Below are 19742 nucleotides of genomic sequence, written 5' to 3'. Positions count from 1 at the left end.
AATTCTTCATGAATTTTATGTTTAATTGTTAAATACTCTTGCTGAAAATTTTCAGCAGTTTTCCATGAGTTTGACTCATTATTTATGGAGTTTTAAAAGCACTTAAATGCCATCTATTTTAATTTTGGGTGATTCATAAAATAGGTAATTGTTTCCTACTTTAAAAGTAATTCCTAAAATTAAGAATAGAATTTTAATTTTAGGTAATTCATAAAATAGGAAATTGTTTCCTACTTTAAAAGAAATTCCTAAAATTAAGGATAGTATTTTAATTTGGAAAATTCATAGGAAATAGTTTCCCACTTTACAAGAAATTTCTAAAGTTATGTGATAGCATTGAACTTTCCTTAGAATTTTGGTTTGACTAAAAGTTTCTAAAATTTGTTAAGTCACCATTTAGGTAACTTGAATAACATACAATTTAGGAAATTAACCCATATTCTAAATGTTAGAAATAAAAATATTTTCTTAGATATATTTTAGGAAGTTTACCTAAAATAAAGAGGTTTCCAAAATTAAAAGGAGTTTTAATTATGGAAAGAATTAAAATGGAAAGTCTTAAAGAGGAAAATTTTATTTCAATGAATTTCTAATAAGAAATAAGAAGTATAATGTTTACTTTAAATGTTTTGAAATTGGAAATTTCTTAAACACAAAATTCAAATAAAACAATATCAAATAATTTAAGTTTAGCACTTTAAGTGAATTAATTGATGCTTTTCTCAAATAACACACAAGATCACCCAGTGATATTGAGTTTGCATTTATTTATATATTTTTGATTATGACAATAAAGCATGAGGATGATTATGGACTTACACCATAAAAGATTAGGTCATGGATGGTTAAATTTATTTCTCATGGTATTTATTTTAAAATAGGGTCTGCATACCCTGCCTTATCTCTATTTTCTCTAAGTTGTTCAATTCTTTTCTCACCTAACTCCCCTTAAATGTAACTCAAGGTTTCTTGATTATAAAGTGTAATTAGTTACATCAAAGTGTAAAACTAAGGTTAGTTAGAAAAAAATTTTTAATTTGAAGATGGAGATCCAAAGGCACCATGAAGATTCAAGGAGATTATAAGCAAAGTTTGAAGATGATGTTTGTGTAAATCTCCTAGGAATTTGACCAACTAATTTCCTTAATGGCTCAAGGAAATTAGAATTAGTAAAGTCCATAATCATCCTAATGGTTGGTATGAAATAGATTTATTTTTCAGTATATATATGATATATGTGAAATGCAATAAAATGCTATGCATGTCAAAAATGCCAAATCAATGAGACCTTAATTAATGAATTAATAAATAAAATCCCTCATTAAAGTATTGAGTCAAAAAATTGCCTTCCACCATATAATAAGATAACCAGGCTGCTCTTTTAATTAGAGGCTTGTTGAATCACTTAAGGCCAAACTTTTACACGAGTAAGTTTGAGTTATTGGTGGGTCTTACTCAACTAGTACCATGACCTCATAGTATTAGAGGCACGGTTAGGTAAAATATATATATAAGATGTAAGATGTATTTAGACAAACAGTGGCCACTTAACTGACCTAGGAGTTGTATAAGATACAATTGGTAAGCTAAGTTACCTACCTAATTAGTTTCATTATGGCTTGTTGAGTTACCCAAGGTCATGGTGGGATGAAAAAGGTCCTAGCTCCATAAGAAGTCTAAAGGTTAAATTTTTGGAAATAGTAGAGGAGGGTTATTATTTTGATAAAATATTGAGAATAATCATTTACGATTCTAAAACCTTGTCTTTTTGATTATATAATTTGCATTAATGACTACTAATCATTTATGTTGATTTATATAGGATATAAATCTATCATGGCAAATAGTTTGTCACTTAGAAGCATACTTGATGCAAACAAGTTGATAGGCCCAAATTTCATTTACTGGTTTCGTAATATCAAGATTGTCTTGAAATAAGAGAAAAAGGCTTATGTCCTAGATAGTCTTGTTCCCAAGGAACCTAGCAATGATGTTACAAATGAGAAAAAGGAGGCCTATATAGTTTATATGGATGATCTCGATCAAGCCACATATGTGAAGTTGGCTAGTATGGCTCCAGATCTTCAAAAGTAACATGAAGCTATGAATGCTTTGTATATTATCCTAAACCTTAAAGAAATGTTCGATAATGAAAGTCGCACAGAGAGATTCGACATTTCAAGGGAATTGTTCCGATGTAAGATGTTGAAGGGAAGCCTAAAAAGGCCTCATGTCCTTAAGATGATAGGATATATCACTCGACTTGGGTAGTTGGATTGGGTTATAAATCATGAAGATGACAACCTTTGTTGATGGTGATTAAGCTTGTCGACCTACATTAGATTGTGGAACAATAAATAATTTTAGAACATTGAATGTTTTCTTGACAACATTGTCAAGATGAGATATTTTTGGTTTTAGGCCTATGGCTAAATATTTATTTTATGTTTAAGAAACACAAATTTAAATTTTGCTAGCATGAGATGCTTAGCTTATATATATATATATATATATATATATATATGCATTACATCTCATTTTTTTTTGAAATTGTTCTAAATTTTTTATCCTTAAGTATAATCTTGCATGTATGATAATCAATCCTAAGTCATAATAATAAGATCATTGTTAGATTGTTTTTCTTTTGATTATGAATCAAAAAGGAAAATAAGCTTATAAAGCTAGGTCAATGCACAAAACAGCACCATTTTACTAGTAAGGACTTGGTGCTGGAGAAGAGTTGAGAACGATGCCGTTTCGGAGGAGGGAGGCTGAACCTTGGGTAAGTTTTAAATCCTTAATTTATTAGATTATTTTGTGGTATTTGTGATGATTGCTTTAAGTTAGGAAATTTTCATAATATAGCTTTATATTAATGAAAATGAATTAATAGATATAAAGTATATTAATTTTGTGGTATGAATTAAAAAATATTAGGAAAGAAAATCATTGAAGTAGAAAATATAAAAATAGATAATTACAATAAACAAAAATGTTTAGAAATGAAAAGAGATGGGAATGGATAGGAAAATATAGAAAATATAGAAATAGTCAAAAAGTTATATAAAAATTAAAATATTTATTTATTATTTAGTTATGAAAATGGATACAAGAATAAAAATACACATATAGGCAAATAAATGGACATTTAACTAAAAACTAAAAATAATAAATAAATTTAGGTAAATATTGAATATAAAAAATATATATAATATGATAATAAGTATTTAGTAATAGGAATAGGTTTGCTTAGATTGATAATATACACATAAGGGAATATATGGTTAGATTTAAGATATGGTTAAGTGAAAATATAAAATGTAGGAGGAGTTCAAACGTTGGACATAATAATAGAATACTTAATTAGGTGAATTTTTATAGGAAAAACATGAATGAAAATAAATTTGGAAAAATGGAAAAAATAATAAAAATAAAAAATGTAGTGGAATAAAATATGTAATTATCAAATTATTTTAAAAAGATAGCTTTATAAAATGCATAGATTTATAAATGAAGGTAGAATGAAAATGGGGGCAAGGTAAAGAATTATTCATATAAATAAGATTAGTATTTAATTCAATACTGATAATGGGATGTTTGTTCAGAACGGGAGGAATTGCAATTTCGAAAGGATTCTCCCTAGGCTCAAGAATTAAATTAGGACCCCACGAGTACGATGGGAGGGTCTTAATTCTAAAATTTCGATGTTTCTAATTTTAAACAAACAAAAACTATCATATAATAAATTAATCAAAATATAAATACAAATATAATAAGCATAAAAGAATAAATGACATGAACTCATTTAAGTTGACAAAAGACAAGTATAAAATTGTAAAAAAAAATAAAAATGTAATAATATTCATAATAATAATAAAATAAATAAGTAAAGTATTCAATGATGAAAAATTCCTAATAATGATTATATTGAAAGTGCAAAAGATAAATATTAGCTTATATAAAATATATAAAACAAATTTATAGGTGTCATAAAAAGGGAATGAGATATATAATAAAAAGGAGAAACATCAAATCAAAATATATACGATAATGAAATAAGATGTCTTAATAGATAAAGACCTAAATAACATAGAGAGATATATATATAATTCATAATATACATATTTATAAAGAAAAACGATAGAAAAGAAAAGTCTTAAAGAACTAACAAAAATATCAAAGGGTTTAAAAATAAAATAATGGATTTCATAATCGTAGCATGCATCATTATTACATTGTAAATGTCATGGCATATAGATACTTATGTATATGAGCATAAGTCTCAATGATGGGATTTTCTGAAAGATTTTGTGAAGGCGAGTTTCCTTTGAAAAGCTCCCTAAGTGAAAAGATGTTCCCGAGTCCCACTAGTATGATGGATGGATCCGAAGAATATCTTTAATAAAAAGACTTTTGCTAGTAATAGGTCTACATTCACAAAAACATAATTTTTTTCTTAAAAAAACACGTACCATAACCTTGAGGATAGGATTTATTCGTCAAATTTACGAAGGTAACTTTCCCGAATAACTCTTTAGGTGAGGAAATATCGCCAGATCCTACCAATATGATGGGCAGATCTGAGAAATATCCTCAATAAAGGTTATTTTTTTGACATTATATAAATTTTGCACCATGCATTTCACGAATGCATTATGTACACATTACACTTGTAAAGCCAAATAAAATATTTTAATAAAATAGAGGATAAAAGAAATGAATAATAACTAAGGAAACATAATAAATTTAAGAATTAAGGCTCCAATAAGATAATCTAAAATCAAATGGTACTATTCATGAAATGGACGTCATGTGGGTGCTAATTCTTCCCCGAATGTTACTGTACTCTCGAACCTAGTCCTTAAAAATTGTAGCGTAGTTTAAAATTCTCTCGACAAACTTAAAATCAATTTTGGGCATCGTCGATCAGAATCGAGTCAATAGGTAACCAATCACATCTAGAAAAAGAATGGTAGTGACTCTTAAGTGTTTCTTTGCGTCTAACGATCGAGTTCTCGAGCCTACACATTACAACATCTACTGTGTTTTTCTATTTTGATTGTCTCCATTTCTTGATTTCTTGTGTAAGTTATTTTATGTCTTTCTTGCATACATTGATCCTATTCTTTTTGGGCCCAAATGAAGAGGCTGTTGTCCAAATGGGAACATAATTTTCAACCTTCCTAATGCAACATAACCGTTTGTTATTTAATATATATATATATATTTATGCACCTTTCGACAGTGAAATTGATTGGGAAATTGCAAGATGGTATTTTATTCCTGAAGAAAGATCACAATGAAGGAGAAGAGTTGTTTGAGTTCAAGACAGATGAAGGTAACAAAAGTCTTCCTTCCACCACTCTCTTGACTCCAGTTTATTTGTTTTGCTGAATTGTCACTGCTTGAATTTTTGTGATAGAGAAAGTTATTGATGGTCTTGATAGAGCTGTGATGATGATGAAAAAGGGTGAAGTAACGTGGCTGACTGTTGCACTTGAGTATCCTTCTGGGTCACATAAGTCGCAGTAGAAGTTGGCTTTGGTACCTCGTAACTCAACTATATACTATGAAGTTGAGTTGGTATCATTTGCCAAGGTTAGTGGATCTGTATTTTTGTAATGTCTATGTTCATTGTTCTATATCTGTCAGATGTCAATTTGGGGACTATATTAAAAGTTTATATTTTTTAATTGTACTATTGTGTTATTAAGTAGCCATCCAAGTGGTACCTTGAATGGTGCATTAAGATAGGCTTATCTGGTGAATCAATGGTGATGAATTTTGTAACCTAGTAATTTGCAACACATTATGGTTATGTTATTTTGATAGTTAAGAGTGATTAAATGGATGTGAAACTTTTGGGAGGATTGTAGCTCCCCTTTTATCTTAGTTAAATTTCACCTATATATATATTATTAATAACAGTGAACAGAATGTGTTTGGGCATCTATGCATGACTACATTATATCTATTTCTTGTGTTGTTTTAATCTCTTTACAATTGTTTTTCATGGGACAAAGCAGGATTAATTTACGTTAAGTTGGGAAAAAATGATTTGTTTACCTTTGTCAAATTTGCTAACATATTTTGCATTTTGTTTTCATTAAGATACTTGAATTTTTCTTCCTTTCCTCATAATAAATTTGTTTAAAGTTTGTAGAATCATGCACAATTCCTTTTTATGTTAATAAAATTGTTATATTTTGGGATTTTTTGGAATTTGCTGTTTCATTTTTTTTTTGCTTTCACTTTACTATAAAATTATTTAATTACTTAAAATAATTTGTAAATTATGTTGACAAGTAACAACTGCAGTGACGTAGCACAGGCCACTAATTAATTTTTAGTTAAGCTTAATGCTCCCCTCAAATTTGAGGTTTCACAGCCTAACTTATAAATAAACAATCTCTATATTTAGCTTAAAAATGGTTTTAATATGCACCTCATTTCTTAATTTAATTTAATTCATTTATAAAAGCAATTATTTGAAAAGTAATTGCAATAAGCTTGAAATAATTACACATTTGATTTCTAAATTATAATCAAATTCTCTATTTGATGCCTTTGGTTTCAAAAGTTACAATTAGATAATCGAATGTTGCTTCCGTCCATTAGTTTGTATATGAGATTAAAACCATTAATCAAATAGATAATATGTCCAAAACATCTAATAAAATTACCACACGTTGCATGTTGACAAAATATTTTTGACACACATCATGCATATTTTTACTGATTATTTTATGACACATTATTCATTTGATTAATGAGGTTAGTCTCGTGTGAAAACAGATGGATGAAAGTAAAGTTTAAATACTTAATTGAAAATTTTTAAACTTTACCAAATCGAGAATATGTAGTTTGAAAACCAAATATGTAATTAACCCTTTACTCAAGGACGTTCAAACTTAAAAAGATTGCTTGATGATGGTACTTGATACAATAAATTAAAGATGAGAATTACACATTTCAATGTTGTTCATATTCTTTCAAATAAAATGAAACTATGCCCTATTTGTATAAATAAGATTAACATTCTAGGACAAAACAATCATGAAATTGTAAATGTTGCAAATCCAAGTTCCATACACGCTTTGCACTGGAAATGAGGAACATCCCTGTGGTGAGTTTTTCAATGCGATGCAATGAAAACAGGATCTGGAGAACAGAAGCCGAAGTACCAACCTCTTAACATTCATTTAGTTTGTATTGATTATGTTGGATCTTAGAGTTTGAGCAGAAACGGAAGTACCAAGAATAGAAGCTGTAAATGGCAAAAACATGCTAATTTCAATAAGAATGCAATGTACTTATCCAGCAGAAGTTGAAATGTAAGTCAATTTCTTAACTTATTCTCTGCAAAACCAACTAGAAGGAACTTAACATCCCTAAACCTATGAAATAGTATTAGTTTGACTTGTGATGTTGACCGTGTTGCCTCTGCTAAGAGCATAATGATCTACAATGACAAGTTAATCCAGTTTAATAACTCAACGGAGTAGTAATACCAGCCATATTAGTAAGTTTATTGTTTTACAACTGTGACAGATTAAAGGATGACAAAGCTTACCCTTATCAGAGGCAGGTTCCATTCTGTTTCCCATGTATAGAATTGCTACAATAAATTGATGAATCCAACCACCCTTTAGTCTTTGCTCTTTCGACATAATTCGGAAATTGTTTTTGGGCATCAGGCACGTCAAGAGCCAAGTCGTCAAGAGATTCTGCCACCCTTGCAAAACCCTTGGTCATCTGATTCATGGTTATGAGCCCTGAGCCAAAACAATGCCTTAGCAAACCCCATAGTCTTTCATTCTTTTTCTCCATAACTGTCACCAGTGCTTTCTTTACAACCTCATGGTGGAAAAATGGCATGCCTAGTTCCTTTATGCAGCGACAAGCTTCCCTAACATCTCCTCCGGATTCATATTCCTCTAAAAGCTTTCCTATTTTGTCTTTGACATCCTCAATAGCCCATCCAGGCCTACTGCTACCACCACCACCACCCCAACACCTTAAGATGCGCTCCCCAGAAAGTCGAGCCTTTAGCAATGACTTTGCCATTTGAAGTACTCTGCTCCCAGTAGAATCCGTCCCCAAAAATTGGCTCCCAACCTCTTCCAGGTGTTGTGGAGCTAAAACTTCATCCACCACAGCTCTAGCCAAAAACATAGCAAGATCCTCAACAACAACTGGATTATCTAGAGCAGTGTCATCTGCAGATTCCATCAACATGGCAAACCCATTTACAACATCATCTACAGGAAAACATAAGGATGAAAGCAAAACAGATGCCATTTCTTTCTCCCTATTCTTTCGATCCATTGCCAAAGTTATCAACCTTTTAATAAAGATAGCATTTAGTTCACCTGAGGAAGTTTTGTTCTCTACTTCAAGACAACTGCATACCTCTGAGATATCACCAGACAAGAAATACTCTTGAATAATTGATTGAGACTTCGTCTTGAAAGTTCTAGTAAAACTGTCTTCCAATAATTTCTTTTTGGGCTCCAATGATAATGACTTCAAAGATGAAGCACACAGCCAACCTTCAGATGCCGCATTAGATATTAAAGACTTCAGGATTCTCTGTGCATTTGGTATGTCAAGGGACAAGTCGTCAACTGTGTCAATCATCCTATCAAATCCTTTTGTGATTTGACTTGAGTTGATCAGGCCTTCTTCAGTTGCTTCCTTGAGCAGATCAAGTATTCTATCTTCAACTTGGTGCCTTTCCATTGCCATAATAAGAGCTCGTTTAACTATTTCATGGTGGAAGAAAGAAACTTTCAAATCTTTGATGCATCTAAAAGCCTCTTTCTTGTCACCACTCACTACATACTCTATCAACAAGTTGTTTATCCTGGCTTTCACATCCTCAACTGTTTTAGTCTTGCTGCCTCCCCATCGGCGCTCAATACTTTCTGCATGCATAGGAGCTGCTAGATACCCTTTCTCAGCTCTTTTCAGGACTTCCAACCCCTTTGAATCGTTAGGTAAGAAAGCTATTTGTTTTTTAAGGAAAGCAGGAGGGAGTACATCATCAACAACAGCTCGAGCTATAAACAATGCAAGAACATCGACTGTATCCGGTATATCTACAATCAAGTCATCTGCAGATTCCACCAGTTTACTAAAGCCTTTGTAAACTTGTGGAGCATCAATGACATCAGCATAGAGCGCGGATAATAGAACAGCAGCCATTTCTTTTTCTTGGTCATGCCTATCCATAGCCATAGATACAAGCTTTTTTACAAAGTAATAGTTGAAGCTTGGCATTGCAAGTTCTCTTAATTCATTGGTAGTTGAGACAACATCATCAGTGGCAAAGTATTCCTCCACTATTATTGTCGTCTTCTTTTTGTACGCATCAAAATCACATGCTGATTTTCTTCCATTAGGATGTCCATATTCCTGCATCAAACACATTTTTCTTCATTTTTTTTTATCAAACTGGGCTTTGAATCCTGAAAAATGTGATAATCATTCTTTGGTGATTTGGAAAAACAAAGAAGATAGAACAAGAACAAAAATCCATAGAAAGTAAAAGGGATGTTGTTGACTAACTACCTCACTACTATCATAGTTTGGGTCATTTGAGTCAAGGGAATAATTGTAATCAGTCTCAAGTAACCCTCCCCAAGTGCCTTTACCACCAGAGCCACCTGCATAATGAAATTGCTAAAAAAGATAAATAATGACCTAAAAACAAATCTTGTAAGCTAAAAGCTTGAATCATTTTCTTTCGTCAAAAACGATTTCATGATTAGGTTTTGAACATATTTTATTGACTTTGGGAGAAAAGAACACGGTTTCATCATTTTTAGAATTGGCATTAGAAGTATAATCTACAAGGAAAGTCTCCACCGTATAGATAGTTTTATGGGGCTAAGGTTTGGCACCATACGGCAATGACATCAGCTTTCACATTCTCACCATTAGGATTCCCTACCACTGGTTTTCTTATTGTCTAATAACAGGATTTGAGAATGATATTAACAGTATTACCTTTCTTAGGACGACCATCTCTCTGAGAATGTGAATGCCTATCATAACTGACTGGACTTCCTTTGCCATGGACCTTAGGGGACTTAGGAGACTTTCGAGACTTTGGAGAATTTGAAGAAATGGGGATTTGCATTGGAGAAGCAGACAACGGATCTGCACTCTCTGAAGCAGATCGAACAAGCTCCCGGTGTTCATCTGATACAAAACCATCAGTGAAGTCCATTTTTATCTGATTCAACTCACCACTTTCCACTTATTCCTTCAAGTTGAGGAGCATGTGCCAGCATTGAACTGCCTAAACAAAAAGATGCAGGAAAATCTGGCCGCTAGTGATCTCTATCACACCTTCATAGGTACTATCCACATTATACAACGATGACATTTCATTATCTTGCAAGACATCCTTTGATGTACTGATCCACTTCACCGAGTTCTACATAAGGAAATTAAAAAAAGTTAGAAACAAATTATTTGAACAATTTTGTCGATATTCCTTTGAGAAAGAAATTCAATTGTTACATTCATTTAAGATGCCATAAGTCACCACTTTAATTCTGCAACATACCAAAAAAAGTCCTACTTATTTTATACAAGTAAAATCCATAAAACAGAAGAAACACATTATCATAAATATATGGCCATTAACACCGATTGCAACCATATACTAGATTAGATGCAATAAGTAGGCATTTCGAAATTCTAGCCTTACAACCTATTTCTCATTATGAAACTCCATCATAGAATTTTTTTTTAAAAAAAACATTACCAGATAGTAGAATTTGAAAGAAAAATAAATCCAAATCCAAACTCAAATGAGAATATAGAAAAGTATCATTCGCCGGAGCGACGTATCACACCGGCGGTCTGATTTTGTTGTTTTGCGTTAATTTTTTTTGTCTTTTAACGAGTGTGGTGTGTTTTTGATTTAAGTGCATTAATCAAGGATTTCTGTTTTAGTTCAAAAAGAAGAAAAGTCAGTTACAAAATAGTCGTTGGAGTTCTGTTATGGTTGGACCAAGACCTAAAAGGAGGTTTGGGATCCAACGACTTAGAGAATCTTGCATTGTGCCTTTTGAAACGGGACAAATTGCCCGGGAAACTTGTTGGGTCAATTGGCTCAGTTTTTGTGGTTTTTTCTTTCATTCGCAGTCAGAGATCAGTGGAATCCTATTCCATGCCATGCCACATCATATACCGTAACTAATAAATAACAAACTTGTAAATTGTCAAAAATAAAAAGCAAAATGCCTAATCATCTATTCTATTTTTAGCGGTGTTCTCTCTCTCTCTCTCTCTCTCTCTCTCTCTTGTTTTTTTTATATAAAACGTATTCTAGTAGTTTTATTAAGTAAATATTTTTGTTAATCATTTTATCATTAACTAGAGTTTGACGCGCTCACCATATATAAGTGAAATAGAAAAAAAAAAGTAAAAATTATGTTTTGAAGGAGACAAAAAAAGTTACTGATAAGTGCATGGTCATTTGAAACAAAATAAAAAGATTAAAAAGACTTAAATACCCATAACTTTATAGTTTTGTTATTGCTTTATTTTTTGTCTTTTAAATAATTTTCTATGATTAATGTTTATTTCAACATATATTTATTTACAAGGTAAAAAGATGATAAACATATTTTATTTTCAAATAAAAAGATATATGTTAACAACGTTTCTGCAACGAAAATGTCTTGGGATTTATGGGTTAGGGCTTTTTTTTTTTAAATGACGAGTTTCAAATATTCTTTTTATATTTATGTTGATTCAATTTAATTTACTTTGATCTTTAATCAGAAGTTTTCTTTAGAATAATCAAATTTCCATTTGATTAAGAGTAGAGGATCACAAAATATAAAACAATTATTTTGAGATAATAAAATCTATTTTATTATTTTCTACAGTGAGCAAATTTTCTATTATAGTAATTTCAGTGGATTTTATCTCCTGTTAAAAAAAAATCACAGACAATAAGTAATTATTTTTTACAATTTCTTTTACAGTTTATTAAGAAACTACACACCAAAATTAGTTGTTGTTTAATAAATTGATAAAAATTCAATACTAAAAAAGTTAATCACTTTTTTATTATTCTGAAAAGTTTAATATTGAATTTCTGATATAAGAATTGTTTGTTATGCAATTGAAAATTAGATACCGAATAGAATTTTTATTGACTCTTTCGTTGAGCTGATTTTTTTGAGTATTTTGGATTGGTAATAAGTTAAAAAAAAAGAAAGAATAAACCGTTAAAAGAAAATAATATAAGTTTTATTATAATTAAATAATAGCTTTTTCTTAAATAAATTTGACTAAATACGTTAAGTAACTTTTTTAACAATCTTTATTGAAAACCTTGAATTAAGTGGGTTTTAAAAATGAATTATCAGACATAAAGAAAAAAAATTAAATTAATTTTTCAATGGTTTCAAACACTCTCTCCTTAAACTTCAAATATATTTATAACATTATAAGACCAATTGTTACATTTGGCTCATGACACTAACTCCGTCGACAAAATTATCTAAAAACCACTTAATATCATAATAATAAATATAAAATGAGTAAATTATAAAATTAAAGTTGTGTTTGGCATGATAATTATGAAACTTTAATTAAAGGAAATACTATTTCCATCTTTTGTATAGCAGATTCCCAATAAATTTAAATTACCACGGGCATCACTTTCTCTTACCTAATAAAAATAATTTTTTAATAAAATAATTATAAATTAAATATTACAATATTGTCTTCGGCAATTTTATATTAAACAGTCTTTTTCTCGACAACCAAAGGATAAAACGCCGTAGTTTTAAAAGCTGTTGCAACCCACTTGGAACAAAATCCCCAGTGTGGGGAGCAAGAGCACATGGAGTCAAACAGCAGCCAAATTTTCTGATTTTCGAAACGATTCGCCGGTGTTTTGAGTATCGCCTTTAGAAAGACAGAAGAATCGAACATTTCAAACGAAGAAAGAGATATCGCTGGAGATGTTGTTGTGAGCTTGCAATCCCAGCTACAATCTCTCCAAAATAGAGCCAAGGTACTTCTTGCTTTGCCTATTTCTTAATTTATGAATGTATGAATCAGGAATTAGAGGCTGAGAATGCAAAGCTATCATCTCAACTCTCCAAATGTTGTTATTGTCATTAATTTTTTTAATTTCGTTCACTATTCCTTTTTTTTTTTTGGAATATATGAATCAGGAATTAGAGGCTGAGAATGCCAAGCTATCATCTCAACTCTCCAAATGTTGTTGCCATAAGGTTTGTTAGCCACTTGAATTTCTTTCTTTCTTTTTATTTTATTGTTATTTCTAATTTTGTGTTTTTTTTTTGGCCATTGTTTGTGTTGAAGAATTAGCAAAAGAAATGGCATATTTGCAGCATTTGTCATTTATTTCTTCAGGCTCTGTATGGTAGTTACTTTTGTTACTTTTTTTTTTTATTTGTAACATGAGTAAGTTGGGTACATTGAAATAGTAATTCATAACATACTTGTGACATTAAAAGGTGAATTCAATTAATTTTGTTGTTCAGGAAACTTAATTTTTTTAAAAATATTATTTGCTTTTTTTAACTAAAGACTTTTTTTAAAAATTTTTTGCTTTTGGAAATCAAGAAACAAGTAATAAAAGTCAAGGTAAGAACTAAGATGGAGTCTTAATTTACAATTAAGTATTCTTTGATGTGCTTGTAAAAGCTTCCTAGGCCTTGGGGAGTGTGGCATGAGTTTGGGGTCTTATTTGGTTTTTGATTTCCATTTCCGTTGTTGGGTGCATTTCATATTTTGCAGTTGATCAAAAGAGGGTAGAGGCTTTTTTATTTTTTTATAATACTCATAGTCGATTACCTATGAGACTAAAGTATCAGTATGATGCAGACAGAGAAGATGAGCAATGGTTCTGATGTAAAATGTTTCTATTCGGGTGTGGCAAGTCAGAGAAAAAAGGACAGAGATGATAAGACCAGAAAAAGAAAGCATTAGAAAGAATTCCAGGTTTCTTTCCTAGTCTTTGTCTATTGACTGATCTTAAATATCATTTGAGTTTGTTGACACTGGGGGAAAATTCTCTATCGATTGCTCATCGTGATATGAGTAAATACAATATCATTGTGTTTAAAGTGTCTACTTTTATCTCAAATTTTGCTACTTTCATGTAACAGAATATTGCTAAATTTGTATAAAATCTCAAAAAGAAAAATTGTGGGCTTTTAATAATAAATTTTCTTCGTGGTCCAATAGGCTTTTAATAATTCCCTTTGCACCATGTAGCCTGCAGATGGATGACAAGGCACGATCTCCTCTTTGTACCAGCAGCATCTGGTGAGTTTTCATGATTTCTGGTACTAATTTAGTGCAATTTAGCTATTTGAACTAATCTTGTTGGTTTCTCCTTCTACATTGCATTCTTTTGGTTCTATCATTGTTGTGTTCTGCGTGTTTCAAGTTTCATCTATGCTTCTGAAATTAAACAGCAATTGCAAGTTTGGAATATGCACTGGATGAAACAAATCAAAATTTGCATATGTGAGATCTTATATTCACAGATCTATGTGTGATTATTACAAGAATGTGCCATACTTCATATACTTTTGCTTACCAATGATCATCATTGGTTGCTGAGATATGAGATTGGAGATCTGTTGCATTAGCATATTGTATTTCATGAAAATGCTGCGTAGTCTGCCAGAGAGCACTAGTTACTCACCTTCTGCTCAGGTGCATTATGAACTCATGGAAAGAGAGAGTGAAAGTTAGTAATATTGGCCATTATAAATCTGAAGTGTATTATAACATGATCTTAGTAAAACAGTTTTGTTGATCATGCAATTGTAATTTGCTTAGCCTTGTGTATTTTCTCAAGAAGTATGACATTGTCATCAGACATATTCTTATGTATCAAATTTCATAATCTATCTTTCTAAACAGGTTATAATTTGGAAATCATGACTCACAATTCCAAGAGATATGTTGTTCTAAAAGACATGTATTTTGGTAAGAAGTATGCAATGTAACCATAATCCCTTGTGATATCTATGTTGCTTGGCGTCAATAGCATAAATTCCTCTTCTGTTACTAAGTTCTCTAATGCCTTAATAAGTCAAAGGGGAAGGAAAGGAGAACAGAAAATAGCAACTGAATATTCATGGTAGAAGACCTAGTTTTAACAGTGTCTCAGTTCAAGTTCACGTAACTTGGTTCGACCTTCATTCCAGCCAGATAGGGTTGGCTACATCAATGATTTTCTGATTTTCCCTCTGGCTAGGGTATAGATTCCCCTTAGTGTGTATTTCCTTTAGTAAATACTGCCTCTTATGTCCATCACATGCTGGCATTTTGAAAAGATTAAGACATTGAGTATTGGACTGAGTGTCTTCTAGTATCCAACATGGCATTTGGTTTTATTACTTAGTTTATATTGTAAGATGGTTATTTAATGCCAGCCAAAAGATAATTTAAGATGATCACAGGATTAAGCCCTACTGCTGCGTTGTTTCAGTAGCTAAGTGAGACTTATTCATCGCTTCAGTAGGGTCTATCTTTTCTTTTCCTTAAAAGTCTGGTCCATTGCTAACACTATGCATTTATTTACTTCACTTCCCATTTTATTATTTGATTGTAAAATCCATGATACTTGGTTTTTTAAAAAGAAATTAAAATTTATAAATTGTAATGATAGTAGAAGACAAGGAAAGCCTTACGATTTCATGTGGTATATGGCAGGTTTTATGGTTTTGCTTCAGAAGCACAGATGGATCCTACTGTTGAGGTATGGTGCTTAAACATCTCTTAGAAATTAACTGCTGGGGAATGACAAATGCAAGACCTGTTTGAATCTTTAAACAATTTCTTTTTGAGAAAGGCAGGAATTAACTTAGTATATACTTGAACTAGTATCAGATATGAACTTATACAATTATTTTTGTTGGATGATTCAGTTAGTTTCATTCTTGAATATTTGTCTAATTCTAGTGCCCATGCAGTCTGAAATTTTCAAAGCTCTTGGGAAAACAAGGCTTTTAGTTGGTGACAAGAAGGAATCACACTACTCAAGATGTGGCAGAACAGATAAGGGAGTCTCCACTGTTGGCCAAGTAAGTTGATCACTAGAAGAACCTCTTTTAAAATAATCCCTTGATAGTTTTTGACCTTTCGCAAATTGGAGAAATCTGCAAGTATCTGGGTAGCTGTTACTGATAGTTTTGATATTTGGCAAGACATGTCCCTCTTTTTTTAATATGTGAATTTGTGTTTCTATAAAATCTATAAATTAACAAGATGTCTTTGGTGTTGAGATTAAGCAGATGCTTTATGTGATATACCGTTTCATTTGAGTTTAGTTTATATTGAGTTACATAGAACTGAAATAGACTTTTCTCTTTATATGTTTTCTTGAAGCTTTCTGAAATATGAGTCATTTCTACAAGAAGACCAAATTTCAAACTTATAGAACTTCAGAACCACATTTAAATATTTAGAAACTTTTAGTTTGTTGTTTTTATGAGATATTATGATCGTACATGATTTGACAATGAGGTTTGCTTGAATAATTGCTTTTAGACTTACTGTCAATTTTGGTACTACTGCTTGAGAATGTGTAAATGTCACAATGAAGTCTTTGCCAGGTAGTTGTGAGCCTTTTTGATAAGATGAAAAATGCCAATGTGCAAGGCCTACCTTGATAGAAGTATGTGCTGACCTGTCAGAAAAGAAATTTACCCATATGTAGTTTCATTATTTGATATTTATAACTTTTCCAGCTTCCCTTGATTAAATGTGGTTTTTCGGCAATATGTTATTGTAATAATTCTATGCATTTTTTTGTTTTGCTTCTAGATACCTGTAGCCTGAAGGTATTGTGTAATTGCCCTGTTATTTTGCTAAATCACCATACTTATAGCATTGGTTCTCTACCAGAGTGAATTGACATTGATTTTTTTTAAAGATAACTGGTGCTTTTCTATTACATGGTGCACTTCTCTCCAATGATAGGATATATGATGATAAAAAAATAGTAATGATATAAGAAGAACAAGCAATCTATTCTCTGAGGCAAAATAATAGACAAAACAAGGTAGTAACACCTCCGAAATGTAACATTTGCATCTTTTACTCTTTTGAGCAAATAGTCAAGCATTGTGATCCTCGAAGCATTTTCGTCATGAATTCCCATTATTGATTTTAACATGATGTGCCTAGCTTACTTTGAATTATATATGTGCCCTATTCTTCCACAAATTGGACAAATATTAGAATAATTTGCTCATTATTTCCATGTTTAATGTTTACACTTGCATCTGGTTTTTGCTGCTCTATAGCCATGTAATCTAACAATTTGAACCATGGTTTACCCATATATTTGAATGTTAAGAAAATGGAAAATGTTTGATGCAGGTGATTGCATTATATTTAAGGTCAAACCTCATAGAAGCTAATGCAAATAACAAAACTTCAAGAGAATTAATTTCAAAGACACGAACTGGCCTGCCAGTTATTCTGTCCTGATGACTCTAACTTAGAGCAAAAGCTTCTTCTTTAGATGTCATCTGATGTTGCTGATTCATGGCTTTTTCTAGTTCCAAATCCCTGCATTCTATCATTTTCTAGGTCTTATTGCAATTAAACATGAAAGGACTTAAATTTTAACTAATAAAGGTTTAGTTGATATATTTGGTACATTCATGGAGAAAGAAAATGAAAGTTAAAAGGAAAAAGGTAATTAGATAATATTTAGTATTTTTATTTTTTTATGGTTATTAATATTTTTAAAAAAATAATGAGTTTTTCTTGTGTCAATTTTTTTTTTGAAAAAAAGGAGTTTTCTTATATTAAAATTCTGTTACTATAAAAAATATTTTTTATGATAAAAAAAAAAGAGGTGGGGTATGCTGCTGGGCAGCACACATCTATGTGACGCTAGGCAGCAGCAGCAACACGTGCTACTTGCCTACAACAGCTCGAATGGGCTGTTGCAAGCGTGCAGACCACCCCGGGGTTGCTGGACAACATCTCATTCGGGTAGATCTCATTTTAATTTTTTAATAAATAATTTATTTTAAATATATATTTAATATTTTTTTAAAATTTAGTTTTTTTATTTTTGAAAAATTAATTTATTTTAACCTTAGATTAAAAATTATTTTTTTATATTAATTAATGAGATTAATTAATTAGATAAAATAAAATTATTTTCTCAAATTGATTGAAAATTAAAATTAAAATTAGGGATTTTAAATCATCATAAAATTTAAAAAAGTGCCAAATGGATGTGATTTTAGCAAGCAGAGGAAGCAAGTAAGATTGAAGAGAATTATAAGTAATTTTTCTTAATTTTTTTTAAGATGGACATTAATGTGGTTTATTATTATTTTATATATATATATAGTAATTCTAGCAAGCAGAGGAAGCAAGCAAGATTGAAGAGAATTATAAGTAATTTTTTTAATTTTTTTTAGATGGACATTAATATGACTTATTATTATTATATTTATATTTATATGTATCTATATGAATGATATTAGATACTATTTTTATACTTGAAAACATGTAATTTAGAATTAAGGTGTTAATTTCTTTTAAGAAATGCCATGCATATATTATGTATTTTAGTTTAAAAGGAGTTTTATGCTATGACATACATAATGAGTATAGCAAAATAAATCATATCTATATAAGATGGTAATATGGATTTAGTTATATACTAAAAGCGTTTAATTGGAAACATAACCAAGCTCATAATTTGACTTAAGATATTCTAAATTTGTATTTAAAAATCGGACAAAAAGTCAATCAAAGCCCTAAGTATAAAAATATTGAGTGGGAGAGGATGCTAGTAATTTTATAGTCCACGGTCTCCATTGTTGGCCCATTGGCATGTGAAATATGTTACTCCCTCTAAGCGGGCATGAATCTAGATCATGACAGACTAGATTTTTGAAAAGATAAATCTTTTTAGGTGGATTATTAAGTGACCTCCCATAGAGGCTCATTAAGTAATGAGCTTAAAAGAATAAAACAATGGTTGTTACACTCAACATGAATTTTCTATTAACCTGCCTACAGTAGCTCTGTTAGTAAACTTCATGGGCAAAATGAAGGTAGTCCTTAACCATTCTAAGTATGGAGATACTGGGTAACATAGTTATGTGGGAAGGTCCTAGTTTGCCTGGTAGTAAATTCTTACGGCCCATAGTTGGTTAATTTATTACAAAAAGGTTAATGATCGTTGAACTAATAATACAATTTATAGGGTTTTATATATTGTCATGATGCATACATGTATCATGAAATGTTTAAAGTGTATAAATAAATAGTATGCTTACATAATTTCAAATATACTTTTAGAAACATATTTGCATCACAGATATAAATCCACTTTCAATTTTGCTGAACAAATGCACTCTAAATAGTGATAACTACTTTAAATAAAAAAGTAATTTTAATATTATATTTAATTATGACAAGATCACATGGGTTCTTTTTTACCATGAGCTTGAAGTACTGACTTTCCAATCAACTCCACAAGATATTGAATATCATAAGAAGTGGCATGATGCAAACAAGCTGGCTAAATGCTATATGTTGGCCTCTATGAACAGTGTATTGCAAAAGCAGCATGAAGGCATGGGTAATGTTGTTGACATAATGTTACACCTACATGAGTTGTTTAGCACAAAAACTAGGCTTGCTAAGGTGAAAGCAACCAATGCTTTGAAGGACCTTAAGCAGAAACC

At 30.8% G+C, this 19742-nt stretch overlaps 2 protein-coding genes across 7 annotated transcripts in view; one reads left to right on the top strand and one right to left on the bottom strand.

Moving 5' to 3' along the window:
* Positions 1-7126: 7126 nt before the first annotated feature.
* On the bottom strand, positions 7127-10409 carry LOC110417320 (MA3 domain-containing protein). Its single transcript, XM_021429594.1, has 4 exons — positions 10012-10409; positions 9574-9668; positions 7574-9417; positions 7127-7267 (listed from the first exon to the last, which is right to left on the bottom strand). The coding sequence occupies exons 1-3, from the start codon at positions 10232-10234 to the stop codon at positions 7579-7581; spliced, it is 2157 nt and encodes a 718-aa protein (XP_021285269.1). The 5' UTR covers positions 10235-10409; the 3' UTR covers positions 7127-7267; positions 7574-7578.
* Positions 10410-12820: 2411 nt separating this feature from the next.
* LOC110417321 (uncharacterized) overlaps positions 12821-19742 on the top strand; it is a 10805-nt gene continuing 3883 nt past the window's right edge. For 2 of the 6 annotated variants that reach the window (XR_002445304.2, XM_021429597.2), the window contains exons 1-6: positions 12821-13048; positions 13212-13271; positions 13888-14004; positions 14281-14331; positions 15733-15778; positions 15993-16103. Coding sequence is in view for 4 of the 6 variants with exons in the window: in XM_021429597.2 (XP_021285272.1) it covers positions 13964-14004; positions 14281-14331; positions 15733-15778; positions 15993-16103 (249 nt within the window). In the remaining 2 variants the exon portion in view is untranslated. The other 4 variants (XR_002445305.2, XM_021429596.2, XM_021429598.2 and 1 more) reach the window with 4 other exon arrangements.

This window comes from Theobroma umbraticum, unplaced genomic scaffold (genome assembly GCF_002168275.2).
Source record: "Theobroma umbraticum cultivar Fairchild unplaced genomic scaffold, ASM216827v3 scaffold_51.0, whole genome shotgun sequence".
NCBI lineage: Eukaryota > Viridiplantae > Streptophyta > Magnoliopsida > Malvales > Malvaceae > Theobroma > Theobroma umbraticum.
The sequence above is the reverse complement of the archived record's forward strand: the minus strand, read 5'-3'. Positions and strand labels throughout refer to the sequence as shown.